We start from the raw sequence: 19,691 nt of genomic DNA, 5'->3' as shown, positions 1-19,691 counted from the left end.
TGACTGGCTGTGTCCATCAACTCGGGGGGGCCTGACTTGCTGCAGAATCCCGGTTAATACACATGAAGCTGCTACAGCTGCTGGTGTAACCTTTGAGTGTCTCCTAAGGAGCACAGTGATATTTGCACTTAATAAAATTATGCCTACCAGGAGAATATGCCGCTGACATTTGCCATTTGTCAAGTTGAGGTGGCAGTGAGGCTTTATGGGTCATTAGTGTTCAGAGGAGTCGAGAGCTGTTTAGCCTGCAGTTGTCCGTCGCTGAACACAGGAGCAGTATTCGTTAAGATCATATGTAACCGCCACATTACATGAAAGTAGGCCTTTCACCCTTTTACTGTCACAGCACCAGTGTTTCTATTTTTCACACAGCAGGAAGGAAATAAGCTCTTCATGGTAGCGCGGGGTCGCATTTACTTGTAAGTAAATCTCGAGCTGAAAAGTAATGATTTTATCATCTGTCGCAGCTCTTTTACTCCAGAGATCTGACATCGCAACCGAAGAGGAGGAAGAATCTCCTCTTCACATCTTGGAGGAAGAGCTGTGAATCAATAGGGCAGCATGGTGGTCCAGTGGTGCAGCACTGTCGCCTCACAGCAAGAAGGATCCTGGTTGGAATATTTTCTATGTAGATCTCTCCCCGTGTCTTTTAGGGTTCCTTAATCCCACAGTCAAAAGATTGTGGTTAGGGTAATTGGAGACTAAATTTACAGTAGATGCGAATGGCCCATTGTCACTGCAATACGCTGGCGACCAGTAAGCTGGTTCCAACTCCCCGTGCGACCCTCAAAAGGTTAGGTGGTATAGATACTGGATGGAAAGGGATGGAGCCATCAGGGGCAGTGTTAGTAACTTTAGCCCCATGGTCCAGTGAATGTTGCAGAGGTCTTTCACTGTAACAGTCATGCTGTGGTTCCTAATGTTGTTTCAGGGCAAAGGAAAAAGTTTGTCCTGTATCATTAACAAATGATGAGTCACTAGTGATCACAGCTCGCCAAGGCCGTTTGTGATTTTGTCCCTGTTCCCTGGTTGGTTTGTTTGTCAGCCAGCGATCGATTTCCACAAAAGGATGGTCATGGGCTACGAAACAGCTCATTAGCTTTAGGTGTGGATGTGGACAAAGGGGCGAATCCAGGAATCTTTTGCACATTCTTTTTCACAGTCTTGTTGCACATTATCACTGTTTTCCCAGGGAATAATTAATGGGTCTTAATGAAAAATATGAGGCATCTTTACAGGACTGATATCTAGGTGTTTGCAAAGTGTAGCTTGGTTGAATTTAAGGGGACTACAGGGCCTAGAAGTGTCTATTTGAATTATTTTTTTCTTTGACAAAATCATCCACATCTTCCAACATCTTTCTCTGAAATGGCAAAAATAATTTTTCAATCCATTTCCGAAATCTAAATGTACAGCACAGACATAAAGTGGAGGTGACTCATTCTCTGTAGCTGCCAATGGTGATTTGAATCCTAGAATATGTGCGGTTATGCTCACTTGACGCAGCCATTATTGCAATGCTGATGAAGTTGTTCTACTTTAATCAGGAAGTATATAAGAACGTTGCTTGTTAAGTGGCCTGAGCTTGTTTTTCACGTTTCTAAAGTGCATCTTTATTCTAAAATTATATTTCAAGTCATTAACAGTAACAATGAGATGCAGAGGGAATGCATCAGAGACATTACAACGAGCATAAAAAGAATAAAACAGTCATATACAGAGTCTATAAAAAGGCTTCGCTACCCCCATTCCCCATCGACCTTTTCATGTTCTATTCCCAAGAAAAACAGTAAACTCAAGTAACCTCTGCTAAAGCCCCCCAAAACTTCAGCAGCATTTCTCTGTAACATGAAATATTCATGACGAAAATAAGAAACAAAAAATTAAAATATCTTTAGAGATTCAGTTTGAAAATCATGCATCAGGACCGGGTGCGGTTTGGTCAACTTCAACCTTCACCTGAAACTTTTGGAGGGAAGTAGGAAGTAGGATGTAGGATCCCGTTGTTTCATAGTAAGAAGTTGATTAAGAAAACTGTTCAGAGCCTTTAAGTTAAAACCAGTCAAGTTGTATTTAGAGTAATTAAAATATGCATAAATCTACCTTTTTTTCCTTTTGAAAATCTATTTAAAGCACAATCTCTCTGAATGTCGGCTACTAAGACTATATTTAAAATCAGGGATCCCTTGTCCTCACTCATTTATACACAGACTGCTCTAAGCAGACGAACTTACACAACATTCGTTTTTTCCGGACTCTTCTGGTGGCTTCTGTGTTTGTCTGTGTGCGTCTGTGGAGACAGACTCCCTGTGGATCCCCATCAGTAATAATGAATTGTGTGGACACTGGAGAGGCGCACTTCTAGCAGGGGGAACACCACACTAACTTTATCCTGAAGGATGTGGTCAAGCTTTACAAACCGTTTGACGGCGCACTTAACTGACTCGCTAATTACCTCCGTCTGTCTGTTTGTTTGTTTGTTTGTTTATCAGCAGGATTATGTAAAATTGACTGAACTGATTTCCACGCAACTTGGACGGAGGATGGGACCCGGGCCAAGAAAGAGCCTGTACAATATGGGGCGAATTTGGGCAAAGGGGCGAATCCAGATTTTTTTTTCATTTTTTCACAAGCAATAATGGAGAACCAGGCCTATTTAGGTTCATAATATCTATGACTGTGCAGATCAAAATACAAATTTGGATCTAGCTGATTTAAATGTAGTTTCATGGAAGGGGGGGGGGGGGGGGGTAGGCTTTTTTTTCAGCGCCTATAAATAGAAATAGAAACCTTTACCTACCACCAATGTGTAGCTGAGATATGAAATTTGGCCTCAGCTCTAAAGCTTGTTTGAATTTAAGAGGACTGATGGGCCTTGGCAGAGGGATGAGCTCTACTGAGTGCCAGTCCTGTCTTCACAGTGTCCAGTGCTCAGGACAGAACCTGCTCTTGAACATGCTCATACTACACATCCTGTTTACCCGGTGTTTATCCATTTAAAAATACAATCCCAATAACATCGGATCATTGTTTTTGCTTGAATAATTAAAAAAATTGATTTATACTAAAAATCCTCAAACCACGTTTAGGTTTTTTCTCGTTTCCTGGCCAGTCCTTTCCCCGGTGAGGAATTAATTGCTGTGAAGTTAACAAACCAAATATCAAAATCTTATTTTCAAGTCAGATCTACACTGTCTTAAAAATCAGAGCTGTGCCAAGCCAAGCGGAAAAGAATCTGTAACATCACACAGTCCATGAAGGACACTGATTTTCACTTTGATACCGTTTGATGTCGTTTGATTTTGTTTGTTTCCTTTTGAGCACGTGTGCACGCGTGAGTCCTTGCATGTGTGTGTGTGTGTGTGTGTGTGCCTCACACCTCTTACACGAGTTAGAATTTTTGGAGTCTGAAAAATAGAGAGTGACAGCAGAGCGGGGAGAGGTTACATTTGGAAAACAAACTATATGACAACAGTTTTCTCTTTTGATATCGTGATTGGCAAACTTCAAATGTAGCCAAACAAAGAGGAAGAGAAGGGAAAAAAAAAAAATAAAGGAAGCAAAAAATTGAAGTTGTCAGTTTGTACCTGAGTTGTCCAAAACTATCCCATTCTGCAGCCAGTGGGGGTTTCTGTCAGTCGGCGGCAGCCTGCTCTATTTTCTCTGTCATCGCCTTTTCTATTTCTCTGTGTGGATGTTTATGTGTCCTCAGGTCTGGGGCTTGAAATGAGTAGGTTGAACACAGTGGAAGGGGGAGGGGGGGGGGAAATCACAAACACATATATTGAAATCATTCACAATTTCCAGGGGGAAGGGGAGAGGAAGTGGAAGCAGGTGGGGGCCGACTGGAATTAAAGGCAGCGTTTGATCTGAGAAGAACCTACATGTGAATTGTTGCCATTGTTTTTTTTGTGTGGACGCACAATGTTCACGGCTGCACTAGACCGACTGCAGCCTGTGGTGTTGCGTTGCTATTTGTTTGTTTGCTGTGAAGAGTCTTACAGGGCAGATACAGAACTCCAACGATGCTCTGACCTGGAGAGGAAACACAAAACCAGACCAGTGTGGGATGTATTCATCATGTTCAGAGTTTTACAAAAGTGTGGAGGAAAATGATCTCAATTGTGTGCAGATTTTTCTTTTTAGTACAACTTTCCTGCACAATCGTTGCCTTTTCTTTTGTTGTTTGTACGACACAATGGTGTTTTCTCACCCAGATTTCAGCCCAAGCGCTTCTCCTCTTCATAATGTCACATCCATTTGCTGCTCCCTTGCTCGCAAACACCATATTCATGCACAATTTGACATAATAGCAGAGTTAGAAACAGAAAATTACAAGGTAATGTCTCACCGAAGGCTACAGTCACATCCAAAATGCTTGAGGATTGCTCTCTCGCCTCGGTGGAATGTAAGAGTTTGAGCATAGCACCCTCTGCAGGTGGGGATTATTCCTTCCTAATAACACTCTCCCTGCTCGCACCGAAGCAGAGGTTCTCATTGTTACCCTCTCACTGCAATTACAAGCCTTTCTACTTTGATTGGTGGGTAATTGAATTGGTTTGAGCTGGTATGATTTTCTTTTCCGCATTTGCCACTCATATTCTAATCTTGGCTCCGGATCAGACAAAGCCTGTCGCCCAGTAATTAAAGACGCCAGAGCCAGGTGTAGGACCGGGCTGCTGGGGAATCGCAGCCAGATGAATGGGACTGATTAGGTGTTTAGTGGAAATGGGATTTTCTGGCTCAAAGTCAAAGTCGAGCCGCTCACTTGGAGCTCACTGTTCAGTGGGGTGGCAATTGACTGCTGTTGATGAGGTACATGAGGTAAAGGCCTGACAAATAAATAAATAAGGAGGCTTCCTGCATTCTTCACATTTACAAAAGGAGCAAAAATCTAAATCCAACAGATACATTTCAAGCATGAAACAGCCTTTTAAATGAGAAGATTTTCTTTCTAATTAGGCAGAAAACAGCCCGTCTCAGCTCAGTTGTGGAGATTAGCAAACACGGGGAGAACCGGGGGAAATGACAGCTTTGACTTTTCTGACTTGAATTCGGAAGAGCAGTTTGATTTCACCAGAAAATGCAGTTGCAAACTCCTAAACTCCCGTGTGGAGGAAAAAAACGGAACTGTAACGGCAAAATAAAATAAAAAATCTGGCAAACTGACTGGGATGTTTTACAGCAAACAGCAGAAATGATCGGGTTAAAGAATCATCCATTGGTCGTGAGCGAGCGACAGCTGTGGTCAGGTCAAGGTCGGCGTTCTCCGAGCAGCGGACGTGTGCCAGCTGACCGAGTGGAAAATGAGAGTTTCTTTCTCCCGTCACTGAAACTGGAATGGATTTTAATCAACACATTATGCCAGTTGTTAATTGCTTTTGCTGCCTGCTGCTAAAATAATTTGCTACTTTTTTTTTTTTTATTGTAGTAGTAGCCATCTGTTTCAAAAACACAGGGACAGGATCGGGCCCGGACCCGGGGTGTATGTTGACACGATATCCAGGCGGCTAATTTGCACGGCCGCCACCTTATTTATGAGGCTAAGGATGTGCGGGAGAGGAGGGGACGCTCCACCGACAACCACGATAGAGTTACCTTATGGAAAAAACATGATATTAAAAACACATAAGCAGGTGCATCGTCCAAAAGCTACTTCACTCTTCATTCTAGTCATATACAAAAAAAAAGGAGAAATACCCAGCCACCACTGTGCAAACGAACAGATGATCCCGTGCATCTTTTAAAGCAGACGTAATTTTGGCCTTTAAGAACAATGGCGTCCTTATGAGTCTCACCCTGCTGCAACCTCTGTCTGCGCCACCTAAATTGCTCGAGGCTGCAGACACTCTGAATAATGTCTCGATAGATGGGACAATAGCCATGAAGAGCTCAGTGAGAGAAAGCTTTTACCCTTCTTCACCTCAAATTTACTCTAATCAGTCGTACTGTCGAGGCCCACGTCACTGGTTTGTGCGGATTCAACTTAAAAACGCCTCGGCTCCTGTCTGCCCTGCTCGCTCACGTCTTCCAGCAGTTGTTGTGTTTTACGGTTTTTATGGAAGTTTTTTATTTGAGGTGAAGGAGGGAGTGCGTTTGTTTTACGTGCAGCTCGTGAAAAATGTTCAGGTGCAACTTTTACCTCTGTTGCTATGGTGCTTTCACACCTGCGGAAGAAACACATCCATCCGTTTTGTCCTCCCTCCATCCATCTTCTGTACCTCTTATACTTTGAGGGTCACCGGGGGAGCTGGATCCAATCTCAGCTGACTTTGGGGGCGAGAGGCGGGGTGCAACCTGGACAGGTCACCAGCGAATCACACGACCAAAATACAGAGAGAAACACGATTCACACTCACACCTGAAGTCGATCCAGAATCTCCAAATAGCCTAACGCCAATCTACATGTCATTGGACAGTAGGGGGGAAGCCAGAGTACCTGGAGAAAACCAACGCACACACACACTTCGAGAAAACATGCAAACTCCACACAAAAAAGATGTGAACAGAACCGGGATTGGAACTGGAAACGCACGACGACGCAATAGCTCAGGTAGATTGTAAAGTTCCTGCAGCCGAAATGGAAAATGGTAAAAATGGAAAAACTTACATCTCTGCCATTCGAACAGAGTATTCACACATTCGAGTGCCATCACACCTCGGACTGGTCACATCGTCTCCGTTTGAAGCCCCATGAGTTTTTTGGAAGAAGTGCGCTCTTAATTACGTCAACTTTCCAGCACTTCATCCTCCCACAACCACTTTTTTTTAATTAGCTGTGTGGAGAGCCATCGACAGTACTGTGCGCGTGTTCATATAGGAATGTCCCGTTTGTCTGCCATGCACACATCCTGTATGTGTGCGTCGTGGTCCTGCGCTGCAGTAAAAGAAGCGTTTCCAAGTCAATGCGATGCCACGGCTGCTGCCAGGGTCTGAGAGCGACATCTCAACAGGAGGGGGACGAAGCCATCAAAGCCATCATGTACTTTAATTACAGGTAATCTTGACTCGCAGACACTCTTCCACTCCCTCTGCTCTTAAGAACTTCCTCCTCAATTACCAAAGTGGCTCAATTAGGCCCTAAATAAGCAGTGGACATGCATAAGGGAGAGATGGGCAAATTACAATAGAGAGGGTAAAAACAACAGGCACCGTAAGACCCAGTGTGACGCAGAGGCAATTAAAAGACAAAAAAGTGTTCTACCACACAGGGCGAAAATGAGAAAAAAGAGAAAAAAGCCCTTTGATGAGCTAGTTCTGAGCTAAGTGGAGCTTAAGAGGCAACGGCTGAGGAGAAGAAAGAGCGAGAAAAGATAAATTAAAGACAGTTGATTGGCAAGAGGGCTGATGTCACACTGTTTCCCTACAGGACCATATGTTAGGGGGGGGGGGCACTCAATCATCGAGAGACTGGAATGTGCGAGTAAGTCATGATTTCTATAGAGCAAGTAGGTGTCCCACCGGCAGCTCATTCTCGACACTCTCTCTCTCTGCTTTCCCCAGCATTCATTATCCAGACAGCCCCATACGCACTCCATCAACTGTGAAACTTACTGGGCTTTCTGAAAGGACCAATGAAGGCCCAGTCTCTTTTAATGGGCTAATTCTGCGTCTGACAAGGGCCTTTGTTAAGGGGGAAAATGCTGTGGGTGCAGACACCCATATTCAGCATGTGAACATGGGTGCGTTGGTCGATTAGCTCAAATCTAACCCGCAGCAATTGTGTGATCAAGTAACTTGAAGGAAATAGAAGAGACAAAATGAGATGCTAATATACGCACCTTTGTGTTCGCGCGTGTGTGTGTGTGTGTGTGTGTGTGTGTGTGTGTGTGTGTGTTGGTGTCTACCGGGTCGACTACATTTCATTGTGTGGAACGGCCGACTCATGCTGACCTGGACGGCCGGTTGGAAACTGAGCTCATCTAGATCCACAGCAAGCTTCTCGCAGCAGATGACAGAACTGTCATCGTCGGGCATCGATGTGAAATGGAAAAAGAAGTGCCGGGCACCGGGGTGAGCCATAACTCAACAGGACGGAATGTTAAGGAGGACGATGTGAATATTAAGTAGAACATAAGAGTGTTTCTTCAGGACAGCAGCACACACCCCAGCACCAGGTAGAACCACGAGTGAGTCCCGTCACCTCATTGTACGCGGCAAAGAAAATGTCAAGAAGAAAGTTTGGACCTCATGGTGAGAAATATGGTGAGCCACTTATCAGGACAGCTCAGCGTGTGACCAGGAGAGGGCAGTGTTATCGAGACGAGGGGCTGAGGGGGGGCACTGAGTGTCTGATCTGAGCAGATGTGTACAAGGAGAATCATTAAACAGCATCTGTCCACTCAATTACCCCATTCCTCCGTCCAGTCCCGTGTTTTCTTTCAGTCGTGGAGATGTAATTGAATTCCCCACAAACTGAATTGAATTACTGAGTTAAGTCATGAACATGTGGGACATGTGTTTTCTAAGGGAAAGACTCAGGTAATACAGAGTTGCACACTATATGTAGAGTGGACTCTAATTAATATGTGAAAGATGAAGCAGCTGAAAAGAGAGAGAGACCTTTATTATTGTGCAGCCAAAATTGCAAATGTAAAATAGTTGCATAGTTATGTTTTCATCGGAGTTTGTTTGTTAGTTAGCTTGCAGTGGTGGGGCATCAGCCAAGGAAGAATCCCTACAATTTTGGTTTGGATCCAGATCTGGAGGCTAATCCCATTTTTTTTTTTTTACTTTCTTTCACATCATAATAAAGTTAGTTTCATAGTTTTTGTTGATTTGTGTTGACAAAAAGAAAAACCCTCATGGAACCTTTATGAAAAAGTTCAGACATGTTTAGTGGACTGATATTTAAGAGTGTGCAATTTGGTGCAGATACAGATTGCAAATACAGAGCTGATGAATTTATAAGGAGTTTCATAAGGAGACTGTTGGGCTTTAGTGGAGGAATGAACCATCCTGACGGCCGTTCTCGTGATGGATTTATGGATTTAGGATTTTATATGGTTATATTGATTTGACTTTTATTTTACATTTCACCAAATGCTGTGAGTGTGATAAGAAATGTTCCCGAAATCTATCATACAAATTCCCATCTGTCCAACCGAAAAAAGGTGGGTTATTAGTACTTCACAATTAGTTTTACACATGTATGAAACTCCGTCCTGTGAAAATCATCTCATCATCTCCAATTTTCAGCCCTGCCACATTTTAAAAAGTGTGCAACATCAGAAGTTGAATAAATAAAGGACCTGAAAAAGTCTTGATTCCCTTATTGTAAGTGTAAAAAAATGTAAGAAAAATCAAACAACTCTTTAGTTCATATATGCCCACTCAGTGCAGGCCTTTAATAGAATAATTTAATACTTGATAAAGCTTATAAATTATAATAATTTATAAAATATTTCATGTTTTAACTCACACACACATACATAATATAGATTTCACTTTGTAATTACATTCACAGTCATAGATCTAAAAGTCGCTTTAAATACCTTGTTCTACCAACAAGAACAAGCGTCCTGGTTAAAGTATAAAGTCGCTATAAGAAAATCGACATTTATACTGATTAAGAAAATCGATTAATACTGAAGACATTATCTGAAACGTGGACTAAAACAGAGGAAGAGAGACGAAGCATCGGCGTGGACGGAGATCACAAGTTATGGCGGCTGCGTCAGCACAATTACAGGTTTTCCGACATTGAAAACATGAAACAGCAGAACAGTAGAAAACACACAAAGCAGCAGCTTCCCGGTTTCATTTCAGAAGTCCGACAAGTCTTTCCCTGTCGTCGCCTGCCTTAACACCAGATGTGTCTGCATAGAAAAACCTCAGCAATCGGAACGAGTGGAAAAAAATCACAGAGGAAACGTAACGCCTATCCCAGAGGTACGAAATCGTCACTGCGTGTCAAAAAGGGCAGCGGCGACAAATGGCAGCCGACACTTTTCTGAAAAGTTCTGAACCTGAATAAAAAAAGAGAGGAAAAGAGAAAGCAAAACTTCAGGGAGAGAAGCGGAAATGAGCGAGACGTCCAGCGATCCGGAAAAACCGCAGGAGGCTCCGCAACTCATCTCTAAATGTCGATGAGGTCGTCGCCGCTCTCGTCGCTCTCCACAGTCAGCTGACGCGTCCACCACTTCTTCACCTCCGACCCCGAAGAGGCCTCGTCGTTGACAGGGTTCATCTTGCACACTATGGACTTGACACTTGTGCGACCTGAAACGACACGGACAGGAGAGTGTACCTCGGTGTTTTGTCATTATTCCTCCACTTCGACACCAACAGGGCCTTTGCCTCTCGTCGGGCCACGAAAGTGAGTTAGACACCGTCACATAAATGCAGGTTTCCACGGGTGAGACATGGATGAGGGACGATTTGCTCAAACTCACTCGAACATAACTTCCTGGCGAGAACTGTACACCTCCCAATATATATATATATATATACACACACGTGTACACACCTGCAGGAAGCCGCCACTGTCCCAGCTTCCTCTGTGGTCTCCCCAGGTCTGAGGAGTCCTGCCTGTAGCCTCCTCTGTCTGACAACGTGGGGCTCAGCAGCTGCTGGAGACCACTCATCTAAACAAAGAGCAGATATTCTTTGTTTCGCCATTGCGAGCGCACACCTGCCGCTTATATGATGTGCCTGCTGTACATCCAGCTGTGAGCGTGTGCGGGTGTGTGTGCAGCCGTGGTGCGCATGTGGGTCTTTACCTCAGGCTGCGAGGGGTTGTCTGGGTTGTTAGTATTGTGGTCTTCACTTGGCACGGTGGTCTCGATGCTGGGGGGGTTGAGGAAGCGGCTCAACTCCTGCTGCTGGCTCTCTCTCAAGCTGTGGATGATGCTACACGACTGCTGCTGCTTCTGCAAGCGCACACGGACATAAGCGGTCAGTGTGTGGCGTGAGCGCGTGCGCACGGTGGAGACAGAAGGTATGCGTGTGTGTAAAGATAGCGTGTGAAAATAAAAGCGTGTTTGTGTGTTTTCTGGTGAGAGACGAACCGCCCGGATGCGTTTGAGGCATTTCTTGAGCCACATGCGAATGGTCTGCTTGGCAACCTCTTCTTCAATGGTGTACTCCAGCTGTTCCCTGGCCAACAGCTCCTCCAGCTGGAGAGACTTCCTAATGTCCACTGAGCGATAGGACAGCATGCTGTATGATCCCAAGCGGCCGAGAGAGGGACACATTTAGTGGAATTAAATTCTGCTTCAGTAGAATTTAAAATGATGAGGCCTTTAAAATAAAAAAAACAAAAACACACATGCAACACTACACAGCAGCACCAAGCAACTAGATCGTAACTGTAGTTCCAATTTTTCTAAATCTAGAAATTTTGATTGTGATGTGACAATGATTCTTCGTGGTGTTCCTCCATCACCTGAGCACATCATGGAAGGTCACGTCTCCTCCGCTGTGAAGCCGCTCCATCTCGTAGCACATGTGTTTAAACAGCAGCTTGTCTTTGTCCAGGTCCACCTCCAGCCTTCCCCTGAGCAGGCGCAGCAGGAACTTCACCCTCGATGTAGGAATCAAACCCTGGGGAAAGAATCACAGAAGTAACGGGGCTGAGATGCTGGCCCTGAATTTTAAAACCTCTAAAAACTGAGATCAATTTTATATTTTACAGCTCAGTTTTAATGAGAAGAATTGTCAACTGTCTTTCTCTCAGCATCTTAAATGGATTTTGAGTTTAAGTGTCAGAGTTTCAAGTTTAAACACAAAATGAAATAAAAAAAAGTCTTACCGATCTGTTGATGAGCCTAATGTTGCAAATGCAACAAAATAGTTATTGCTTTTTCTCTTTTTTTCTCTTTATTTTAATGTGGACTGTTTACAACTTCATTTTCACCACAAAGGGTCATTTTCTAGGAGGGAATATTAAGGCCACTTAAAGGGGGAAAATAATCAGAGAACAAGAACTACTATTACAAAAATAAAAGTAATAACTTTATGAGGATGAAGACAAATTATTACAAGAATAAAAGTAATAATTTGATGAGAAGAAAGTCGTAATTTTATGAGAATAAAGACATAATATTACAAGAATAAAGTAAAAAAATTGACGAGAATAAAGACGTAATACTACATGTATAAAAGTAAAAATCTTGTAGGTATAAAGATGTTACTTTACAAAAATAAAGTCGTAATATTATGACTGAAATCCCAGATTCTTTTTTTCTTCTAAATGGCCCTAATGCGCCATCGTAATTTTAAAAACTGTCATATCTGCTTTCTTCTGAGCTGGAGTTTTTGAAATTGCATGTCAGACCACAGGCCGGTGGAATGACCGACAGAGGGTTGCAACCATCTCTATATTATTACATGAATATATTGGCTCCTGCTTACACACGTATGCTATAATCCCAGATGCTTGAACAAGGAATGAAAAAACTCCTATATCCAGATGACATCATGGATAAATAGGAGGGGGGTCTACATTTTTAATCCATCACCCACTGTTCTAATTAAGTTCTCTGCTATTACTCAATGCCAAACTCCATTCCCTTCAGCCCTTCTCATTAGCTTTTGTGCAGATTTATATCTTCTCTTATAGTATATTTTGCTCGTAGCCATAGGATCATCATCTCCTCCCCTCCGCTGTGTCCTCGTCCTCCTTCCTATAGCTAATTTCTCACCTCCCGTTTGTCATCCACCATGTTCCAGATGATTTGGAAGTGCCTCAGGTCATTATAGCTCAGCAGCTGGTCCTCCTCGGTCGAGTAGAACAGTGAGAAGTTCTCCACGATGATGGCTGCGGAAATAGGAGGTTACATTAATACTCAAACAGGATAATAAGCCATGACAGCAATATCATGTAGTTTTAAATGTGGAGTTCCATTCGCATTTGTGCAAAAATGTGTGTAATTTAGAGAACTTTTAACATCTACTTATGTTATGATCTGGTGAGTTAACAGCCCAAGAAATTCATTTGATCCTTAGTATATTTTTCATGCAACAATTCATTTGTGTGTGATTTTAAGAGACTATTTTTTTTACGTAGAATTTTCCTCACAAAAGGTTGTGTGTTTACTCTCGGTGCCTTTACAGACAGAGACCACAACAACCCATACAATACTAAATGGTGCTGATAGAGTATATAAGCAAGAGAATACACACGATTGCTGCAACTATTAAAAACTCGTGCTCATTTTGATTCTACAAAAACAGCGTCTGCCAGGAAGGAGAGGAGCCTAGAATTTCTTGATGAAGAGGTTTGATTTTTTTGCTCATAACGATCTGTAATAATCTAAACTACTCTCTTGTTGCCTCTTTGGACGGATGACAGAACAACATGTAAGTGTGAGATCTGCAGTCTGAAATAGAGCCCTCGCCGCTGCCAAGACAAAAGCTTATGACTCTTTTTAAATAGGATTCATGCCTGCACACACTTTTTGGTTTGGTCAAGTTCCCCAACTTCGATCAAAAACCAAGTCTGAACCGTACATGTTTAGTTTTAGTTACATGTTTGGATTCGAGTCCACATGAAGGGACTGTGTGAGCAGGTTATTCTCTCTATACTGTGACTAACACAAGTTAATACACACACACACACACACACACACACACACACGCATACTTACCTACAAGTAGGTTGAGCATGATATAGGCTATAATGACATAGAAAGAGCAGAAGTATATAAGTGCTCCAGCGTAGTTGCCACAGTCGGTCTCCCAGTAGCGATGTTTATCTGGGGTGCAGAATGGAGGCTGCACCTGGGAACCAAAAGAACGTAATTAAAACAATGGCCATTAAATCATAGATAAAAGGTTGATGCACCCCAATTAAAAAAGGGCATATTTATATTGTACTTTTAGTGATGAGTAGTGATAGTAACTCCAGTGAAAACTGCTGACGGTGAGGACTTTAAAGTTTCCTCAGCTACTTCCAAAACTAAACCAGAGTCACTGTTAATCTTGCTGCGAGCGCCACAAACAAAAATCCATTCACCTCCATTGCATTTGGGGGCAGCAGGAAATTGAGGTGAAGCAACCTTTTCCACACATAATGTAAAGTAAATGATAAACAGGATTTGGGCAAATTTGCAATGTTCCTGTGTCTGAGGAAATCGGGTGCTGGCCGTGCAGCTCATCTTACCATACAGTCGTGCATGATTTTATTCCAATCTTCCCCCGTGACGATGCGGAAGAGAACGGTGATGGCCTTGCCCGCTGTGGAGAAGTTGGCATGCCTGCGATTGGAGGACACACACACACATTCAGACAACTCGAAATAGACCTGTTTTTACTGGGCCTGCTCAATACAACGTGCAGAGCTGGTCAGAGGGAAACAAAGAGCAGTGTGAAGGAAATGAAACGTTACCGGTTGATGTTCTCTCCGTACTTGACGGTTCCGAAGAGAACGACGCCAGCGAAGGCGTAGCAGACGAGAAGGAGAAACATGCCCACGATGATGAAGAAGCTCTTGTACATGCTGACCACCACAGTCAATAACAACATTTTCAGCGTCACCTTGGTGAGAAACAAAAGCACATCCGGAGATATACGTCTTCATTAATGCAATAGACATTTACTGTTTGGGAAAATGTGCTTTTATCCACAAATCGCACTCACATGTTTCCCACATATTGTGAAGAATCTGAAGACAATCACACATGTGCCCATCATGTAGGTGTATGCATTCTGGAGAGGAAATAAAACAATAACAATTTACAGATTTGCTTAAAACACTTGACTTGAACTTCTTCGGCTTAATGAAACAATGGATTTTTCTCACCAGCAGGGAAAAGTGCAGGACGATCCAGATGACCCCCAAAGATGTGACCAGCAGGTCGTAGCGATTTCGTCTGCTCTGCCAATAACCCGCCGGAGACATGGCAATCAGCTTCATGGTCACCTGGGGAACGACGGTAACACGTCAGACACACTTCTACACGCGGGGGAATGGATCGAATTTAAAGCTTGACCGTGTTGACAGGATGACACACTCACCTCCAGCACAAATATAAAGGTGAAGACTACTGACATGGTGGCGAGAGGAAATGTGACTTGATCATCGACGTCCCACTGGAGAGGAGAGAGAATTACACACGATCACACGTCAAAGCAAATTCCAAAACAAACTTTACATGAAATAGTGAGTCATTGCAGATGAGTTACATAAAATTAAAAAAAAAAAGAAGTGAGATGACATGATGCTTTGAATTGTGAGGCGTTACCTTGACTGACAGCAGCACTGACTGTGCCAGCACCAGCACAGCGATACCCCGTTTGAAGAAGGGATGCTGAGTAATGTCGTACATCTTTGCCCGGAAACCACCGTTCTCTGTCAGTCAGATGAGAAATAAGATTCACTTAAACGCGTGGAACAACAAAAATTGTAAAAACTCTTGGTTGTTGTTGTTTCTTTCAATGTTTTCAGACAAATATTGGGAGGAAACTACGATTTTCATCATAATCTGTGATCAGATGCAAATGTCTGAAGCTGCGACAGTCTCTCTATCTGTGGTAGTACACCTTAGCGTCCTGCAGATGGCACTCACTGACTGTTTGGGTATTAGTATGAACATGCTGCAGAAATAACACACATTTATTCATGTAGATGCATTTGTGTCAAGATAAAATAACAAAACACTGACAAACTAACTTCTCTAATGTACATATGGAGATTAGCCGCTGCTTTGAAAGAGGATGAGTTGAGCTGATGTGATTAACCATTAATGAAGCAAGATAATTGCAACTGCATCCCTGCCAACCAACCAACATTAGGTGGTTTCATTTACATGCACTTGCATTTCAAATTTGTGCTTGTTTCATCTGTCGGCTTTATTTAATCCTCTATTCTATCCTTTATTTGATATTTGAGTTTTACTTGTTGCAAGTCCTTGTTCAAACTGTACATAGTGTCCTGCTCAGATCAGGAAGCTTAATATCCATGAACATAAAACAGAGATTCAACAACGGCACAGCAAGTATCAGACACTGTGGGAACACATGACTACTGACCACCGAGACAACTTTTGCAAGTACTTTGACTGGTGAGCAAAGGCTGGAAGGATCTGCCAGCGGTGAGTGAGTGGCGTCGGTGCGGAGGCCCTTCGGATGTGGATCAAAGTCCGGTGGATTCGTGTGGTGGCAGCGGCACTGCTGACTACAACTGACTAAAACTGACGCCATTGATTTTCTGTTAGTTCTCAGCCTCAACTCTGCCAACAGGTGATTTCCCACACAGCATCCAACCTTTCTCACGACTCTACTCACAGAGGGAAGAGCAACAGTGTACAGTGCACAATATCCCCATGATGAATCGTAATCCATAGTAGTTTGAGTGTGAAATACAAGTAGACATAATATAAAGCAAGAATCTGCACATATGAGCCTTTCACTGACAATATCTGTATTTGGGTTTGTTGGCCGATATGAAAACTGGTATTTTATTGTTTACATTTTATGTAAAAAATATTTATGCTTATGTTCCTTATTTAAAATCCATATACTTGGTTGTAATTGTGTTTTCTTTTTATTTATCGTTATTTGTAATAAGGTTCATGGTTAAACAATACAATTTCAAGCTTCAATTATATTTCTTTGTCAAAAGGGTTTAGTAACGACATCTTAGTAATCATTGCCTTTTTTATTCTATATAATCGCCCAATAAATCGGGATATATATGATTCAAGCCGTATCAGACGCCAAAAATGCAGGGGTGGGGATCTCGTATAAATTATTTATTTGGTTTATACCAGTCCAAAGAGTAAATGTGAAGTAAGTGTAGCTAAAGCCAATGGAGGTGTGTAAATTTGATATATTTTGTAAAGTAGATTTTCTTAAGAGGCCTGTGACAGGCATCATTCAGTGTCTGAGCCATTTGCATTAGTTGTCCTCATATTCAGTTATTCCATTAGTGCTGCTAGTCGTCATTTGGTTGTCGCGATGAATCCCTCGGAGGATCAAACAAGGACTATTAAATATGGAGTAATCATGCAGGTGCTGCTTAACAATGCACAGACACACACTTGCAGCACATAATCAATCAGGAGACGGGGGTCTGAGACGTGACTCCCATGATGCTGAGCCCGATGCTCTGTCTGCATATTGTAGTACACATTTCCTGAGCCTTTGTTGTGCATGTTTGTGCGTGTTCGTACCTGGACGAGGGGGCAGGTGGAGAGGTTGAGCAATTTTCAGTCGACTCTTCAGATCCTCCCATCTTCTCTGGTCCACTGTTAGCAGAGCAGTGCCCTTGTGGTGGGAGACACAACACATGGAAAAAAATCAGAGAGGTGGTGTACTCACCAAAGTGAATATCAGAAAAATATAACTGTGACTACACCAATAAGAATTTGTTCTACTCTGTGTGCGCTTCACTGCTCTTTCTGACGAAGAATAAATTAATGACTCACCCCAAAATGAACTCAGAAAATGAGGATGTGGTATCGACTACACGTGTGTGGCTCTTACCTTGTTCTCATTGAAGTTCGCAATGACGACTCCAACGAATAGAGTGAGCCCGATCATGCATCCCAGGAACACAAAGACGTGGATGTAGATGCCGTGGATCTGCAGACACAGAGGCAGGTGAACTGAGCTGATTAACAGTCACAGTTCTGTTAGAATAAAGGAGACAAGACCACACTTAAGATCAGGCTCAGTACCGGTCCAACGCGGTGAATAATAACATCTCGGACCTCCACCCAGCCTTTGAGTGACAGCACTTCAAACAGAGCCAACATGGCGTTTCCAACATTGTCAAAGTTAAAGTTACGAGGGTTGGCCCTGGGGAAAGGAAACAGAGCGGATACGTCAGTCACCGGCTGAATAAAAGAAAATCTTAAATCAAGCAGTCCTCATCAACAACAAGCTCTCATACCAGACTCTCGGGACCCAGAAACCTGGTTTCTTCTCCCCGGGCCTCAGCTTCAGGTTTAGGTTTTTGGAAACGCTGACATTTATTCTGAAGATGCCGAAACAATCCTCCTGGAACCAAACACACAGTTCACATCACCGTGCAGAATAAAGAAACATGTTACTCCTTATGCTGAAGCATTAAACATCTCTTGGAAGAAGATGTGTCCAGAGGAGTAATGCAGAATAACAGATCTAATGAAATCTAATCAAATCCTAAATCCAATCCATTAACTTTGGGAACACAGTTTTATGACAAAAATTAAGAACAGACAGACAAAATTTAATTTGACTTAAATTATAATAAACTAGAAATCTTATTTAAAGATTAGCTTGAGCATTATATGATAACAAATCTTCTATAGCTGAATCTGAAAGGTGTAAAATGACTGTAGCTAAGGAAGCAGGATAAAGGGAAGCACTGGATTATTGATTTGACTGAGGAAACCCCTTCTACTTATTCAGCTGGTGGTTCTCTGCGGGGGAGCGTGGTGTGGGAGGAGGCGGTTTAGTGAGGAGATTATGTTTCTTGCTTTACCCGTTTACAGATGTGTGGGTCGTTGCACTTTGCGAGCTTCCCGGCGAACAGCTGAACTCCGAAGCTCGCGAACACCAGCATTAGTGTGAGGAGCAGAATGGAAACCTGCAGGGGAATCCGTCCAGAGAGTTAAAGGCAGACAGTTCAACAGGATCCAAGCCTGACAGGGCGGGTTATGGGTCGACCCGGGGAATCACCACTGTGCCACAGGACCACGTCTGCTTCTGATGTCACTACACTGGCAATTTAGTGATTTTATCAACAAGAGCAAACTACATTTTGTCTGCAATTGCACTAAAATTATTAAGCTGAATAACGCCTAAAATAATGAATCAAAAACTCCTGATGTGAGGGTAAATGTGACAGTAATAAAGTAGTCTGCGTTGATTAATAAAACAATATGATCAATTCTGACAATATCTGTTGTCCAAGCTTCTCCTTCAGGTCGTTACATCCCCGCAGTGAGGACAAGTGTCGCTGAATCTGCAGACTTCACGTCAGGTCTTTAATCCTGTGCATCATAAAGCTTCTCTTCAACTTCTTTAGCAGTTTTTCAGCTACTTTTTATTATTATTATTATTATTTCATGATGCTTGAAATGCTTTTCAAGGCGTATACTGTCTCACATCATTCTTTGAGACGTGATGTGACACTTTACAACACAAGGTTGAGCAGATTTAAGGGTAAAAAATATCATTGAATCGAGAATCACATCAACAGCTTCCTCAAAGTATGCGCTGTGTGTTCACACTGTGCTGCTCTGAGACATCTAACAATATAAACACCCCCGCCCTCAAGATTCTGCTTCTCCAAGAACGATAACCCGGCACCACATATGCCCAGAATGTAATAAAATAATAATAACAGCACAATTCAATAAAGGTGAATAAGATGCATTTGTCTAAAAATCTGTGCTGCGTGTTTTGAAGTTTTCAGTCTTTGCTATAAATCACAAAACTTCTGACATTTCTTCGTGTTTCAAAGTATTTTCTCTGCTATTTATTCCTCAGTGTTGTGTCAGATCTCATACTGCAGGAAAGTGAAAAGTATAAATAAAAGAAAGTAACCCGCCTGTTATAGAAGATACAAATAAAGCTTTGTCTTATTGTTACTTAGATTTCTCTGAATCACTAAAGAGTGCTTTTTTCTAATTAAATGGTCAAAAGTGAGCTCAAGGGTGAAAAGAGTGAACAACATATATACAGTATGCACATTTGCTCCTGGGCCTGAATAAATATAAAGAGTAGTTCGAATGACCTTAATATCTGATATAAAAAAAGTC

At 42.5% G+C, this 19,691-nt stretch overlaps 1 protein-coding gene and 1 long non-coding RNA gene across 6 annotated transcripts in view; one reads left to right on the top strand and one right to left on the bottom strand.

Moving 5' to 3' along the window:
- Positions 1 to 9,313: 9,313 nt before the first annotated feature.
- Positions 9,314 to 19,691, bottom strand: part of nalcn (sodium leak channel, non-selective) — a 61,909-nt gene continuing 51,531 nt past the window's right edge. For 3 of the 4 annotated variants that reach the window (XM_034573205.1, XM_034573208.1, XM_034573206.1), the window contains 18 exons: positions 18,410 to 18,514; positions 17,837 to 17,943; positions 17,622 to 17,742; positions 17,428 to 17,526; positions 17,115 to 17,208; positions 15,186 to 15,292; positions 14,959 to 15,033; positions 14,744 to 14,863; positions 14,581 to 14,649; positions 14,330 to 14,478; positions 14,105 to 14,198; positions 13,590 to 13,722; positions 12,645 to 12,760; positions 11,387 to 11,544; positions 11,010 to 11,160; positions 10,722 to 10,871; positions 10,469 to 10,586; positions 10,079 to 10,221 (listed from right to left, as the gene is read on the bottom strand). In XM_034573205.1, the coding sequence (XP_034429096.1) occupies positions 10,079 to 10,221; positions 10,469 to 10,586; positions 10,722 to 10,871; positions 11,010 to 11,160; positions 11,387 to 11,544; positions 12,645 to 12,760; positions 13,590 to 13,722; positions 14,105 to 14,198; positions 14,330 to 14,478; positions 14,581 to 14,649; positions 14,744 to 14,863; positions 14,959 to 15,033; positions 15,186 to 15,292; positions 17,115 to 17,208; positions 17,428 to 17,526; positions 17,622 to 17,742; positions 17,837 to 17,943; positions 18,410 to 18,514 (2,109 nt within the window). Of the gene's footprint in view, positions 10,222 to 10,468; positions 10,587 to 10,721; positions 10,872 to 11,009; positions 11,161 to 11,386; positions 11,545 to 12,644; positions 12,761 to 13,589; positions 13,723 to 14,104; positions 14,199 to 14,329; positions 14,479 to 14,580; positions 14,650 to 14,743; positions 14,864 to 14,958; positions 15,034 to 15,185; positions 15,293 to 17,114; positions 17,209 to 17,427; positions 17,527 to 17,621; positions 17,743 to 17,836; positions 17,944 to 18,409; positions 18,515 to 19,691 lie in introns of all 4 variants that reach the window. The other variant, XM_034573207.1, reaches the window with a different exon arrangement.
- On the top strand, positions 14,746 to 16,544 carry LOC117754408. 2 transcript variants are annotated; one of them, XR_004612413.1, is made up of 3 exons: positions 14,746 to 14,876; positions 15,888 to 16,004; positions 16,165 to 16,544. It is a non-coding gene; the product is annotated as an uncharacterized LOC117754408 (long non-coding RNA). The 2 variants fall into 2 exon arrangements; XR_004612412.1 differs by lacking the exon at positions 14,746 to 14,876 and adding an exon at positions 14,975 to 15,103.

The sequence above is a fragment of the Hippoglossus hippoglossus genome, chromosome 21 (genome assembly GCF_009819705.1).
Source record: "Hippoglossus hippoglossus isolate fHipHip1 chromosome 21, fHipHip1.pri, whole genome shotgun sequence".
NCBI classification, from domain to species: domain Eukaryota; kingdom Metazoa; phylum Chordata; class Actinopteri; order Pleuronectiformes; family Pleuronectidae; genus Hippoglossus; species Hippoglossus hippoglossus.
Note: the sequence above shows the minus strand (reverse complement) of the source record. Positions and strands in the feature narration are given on the sequence as shown.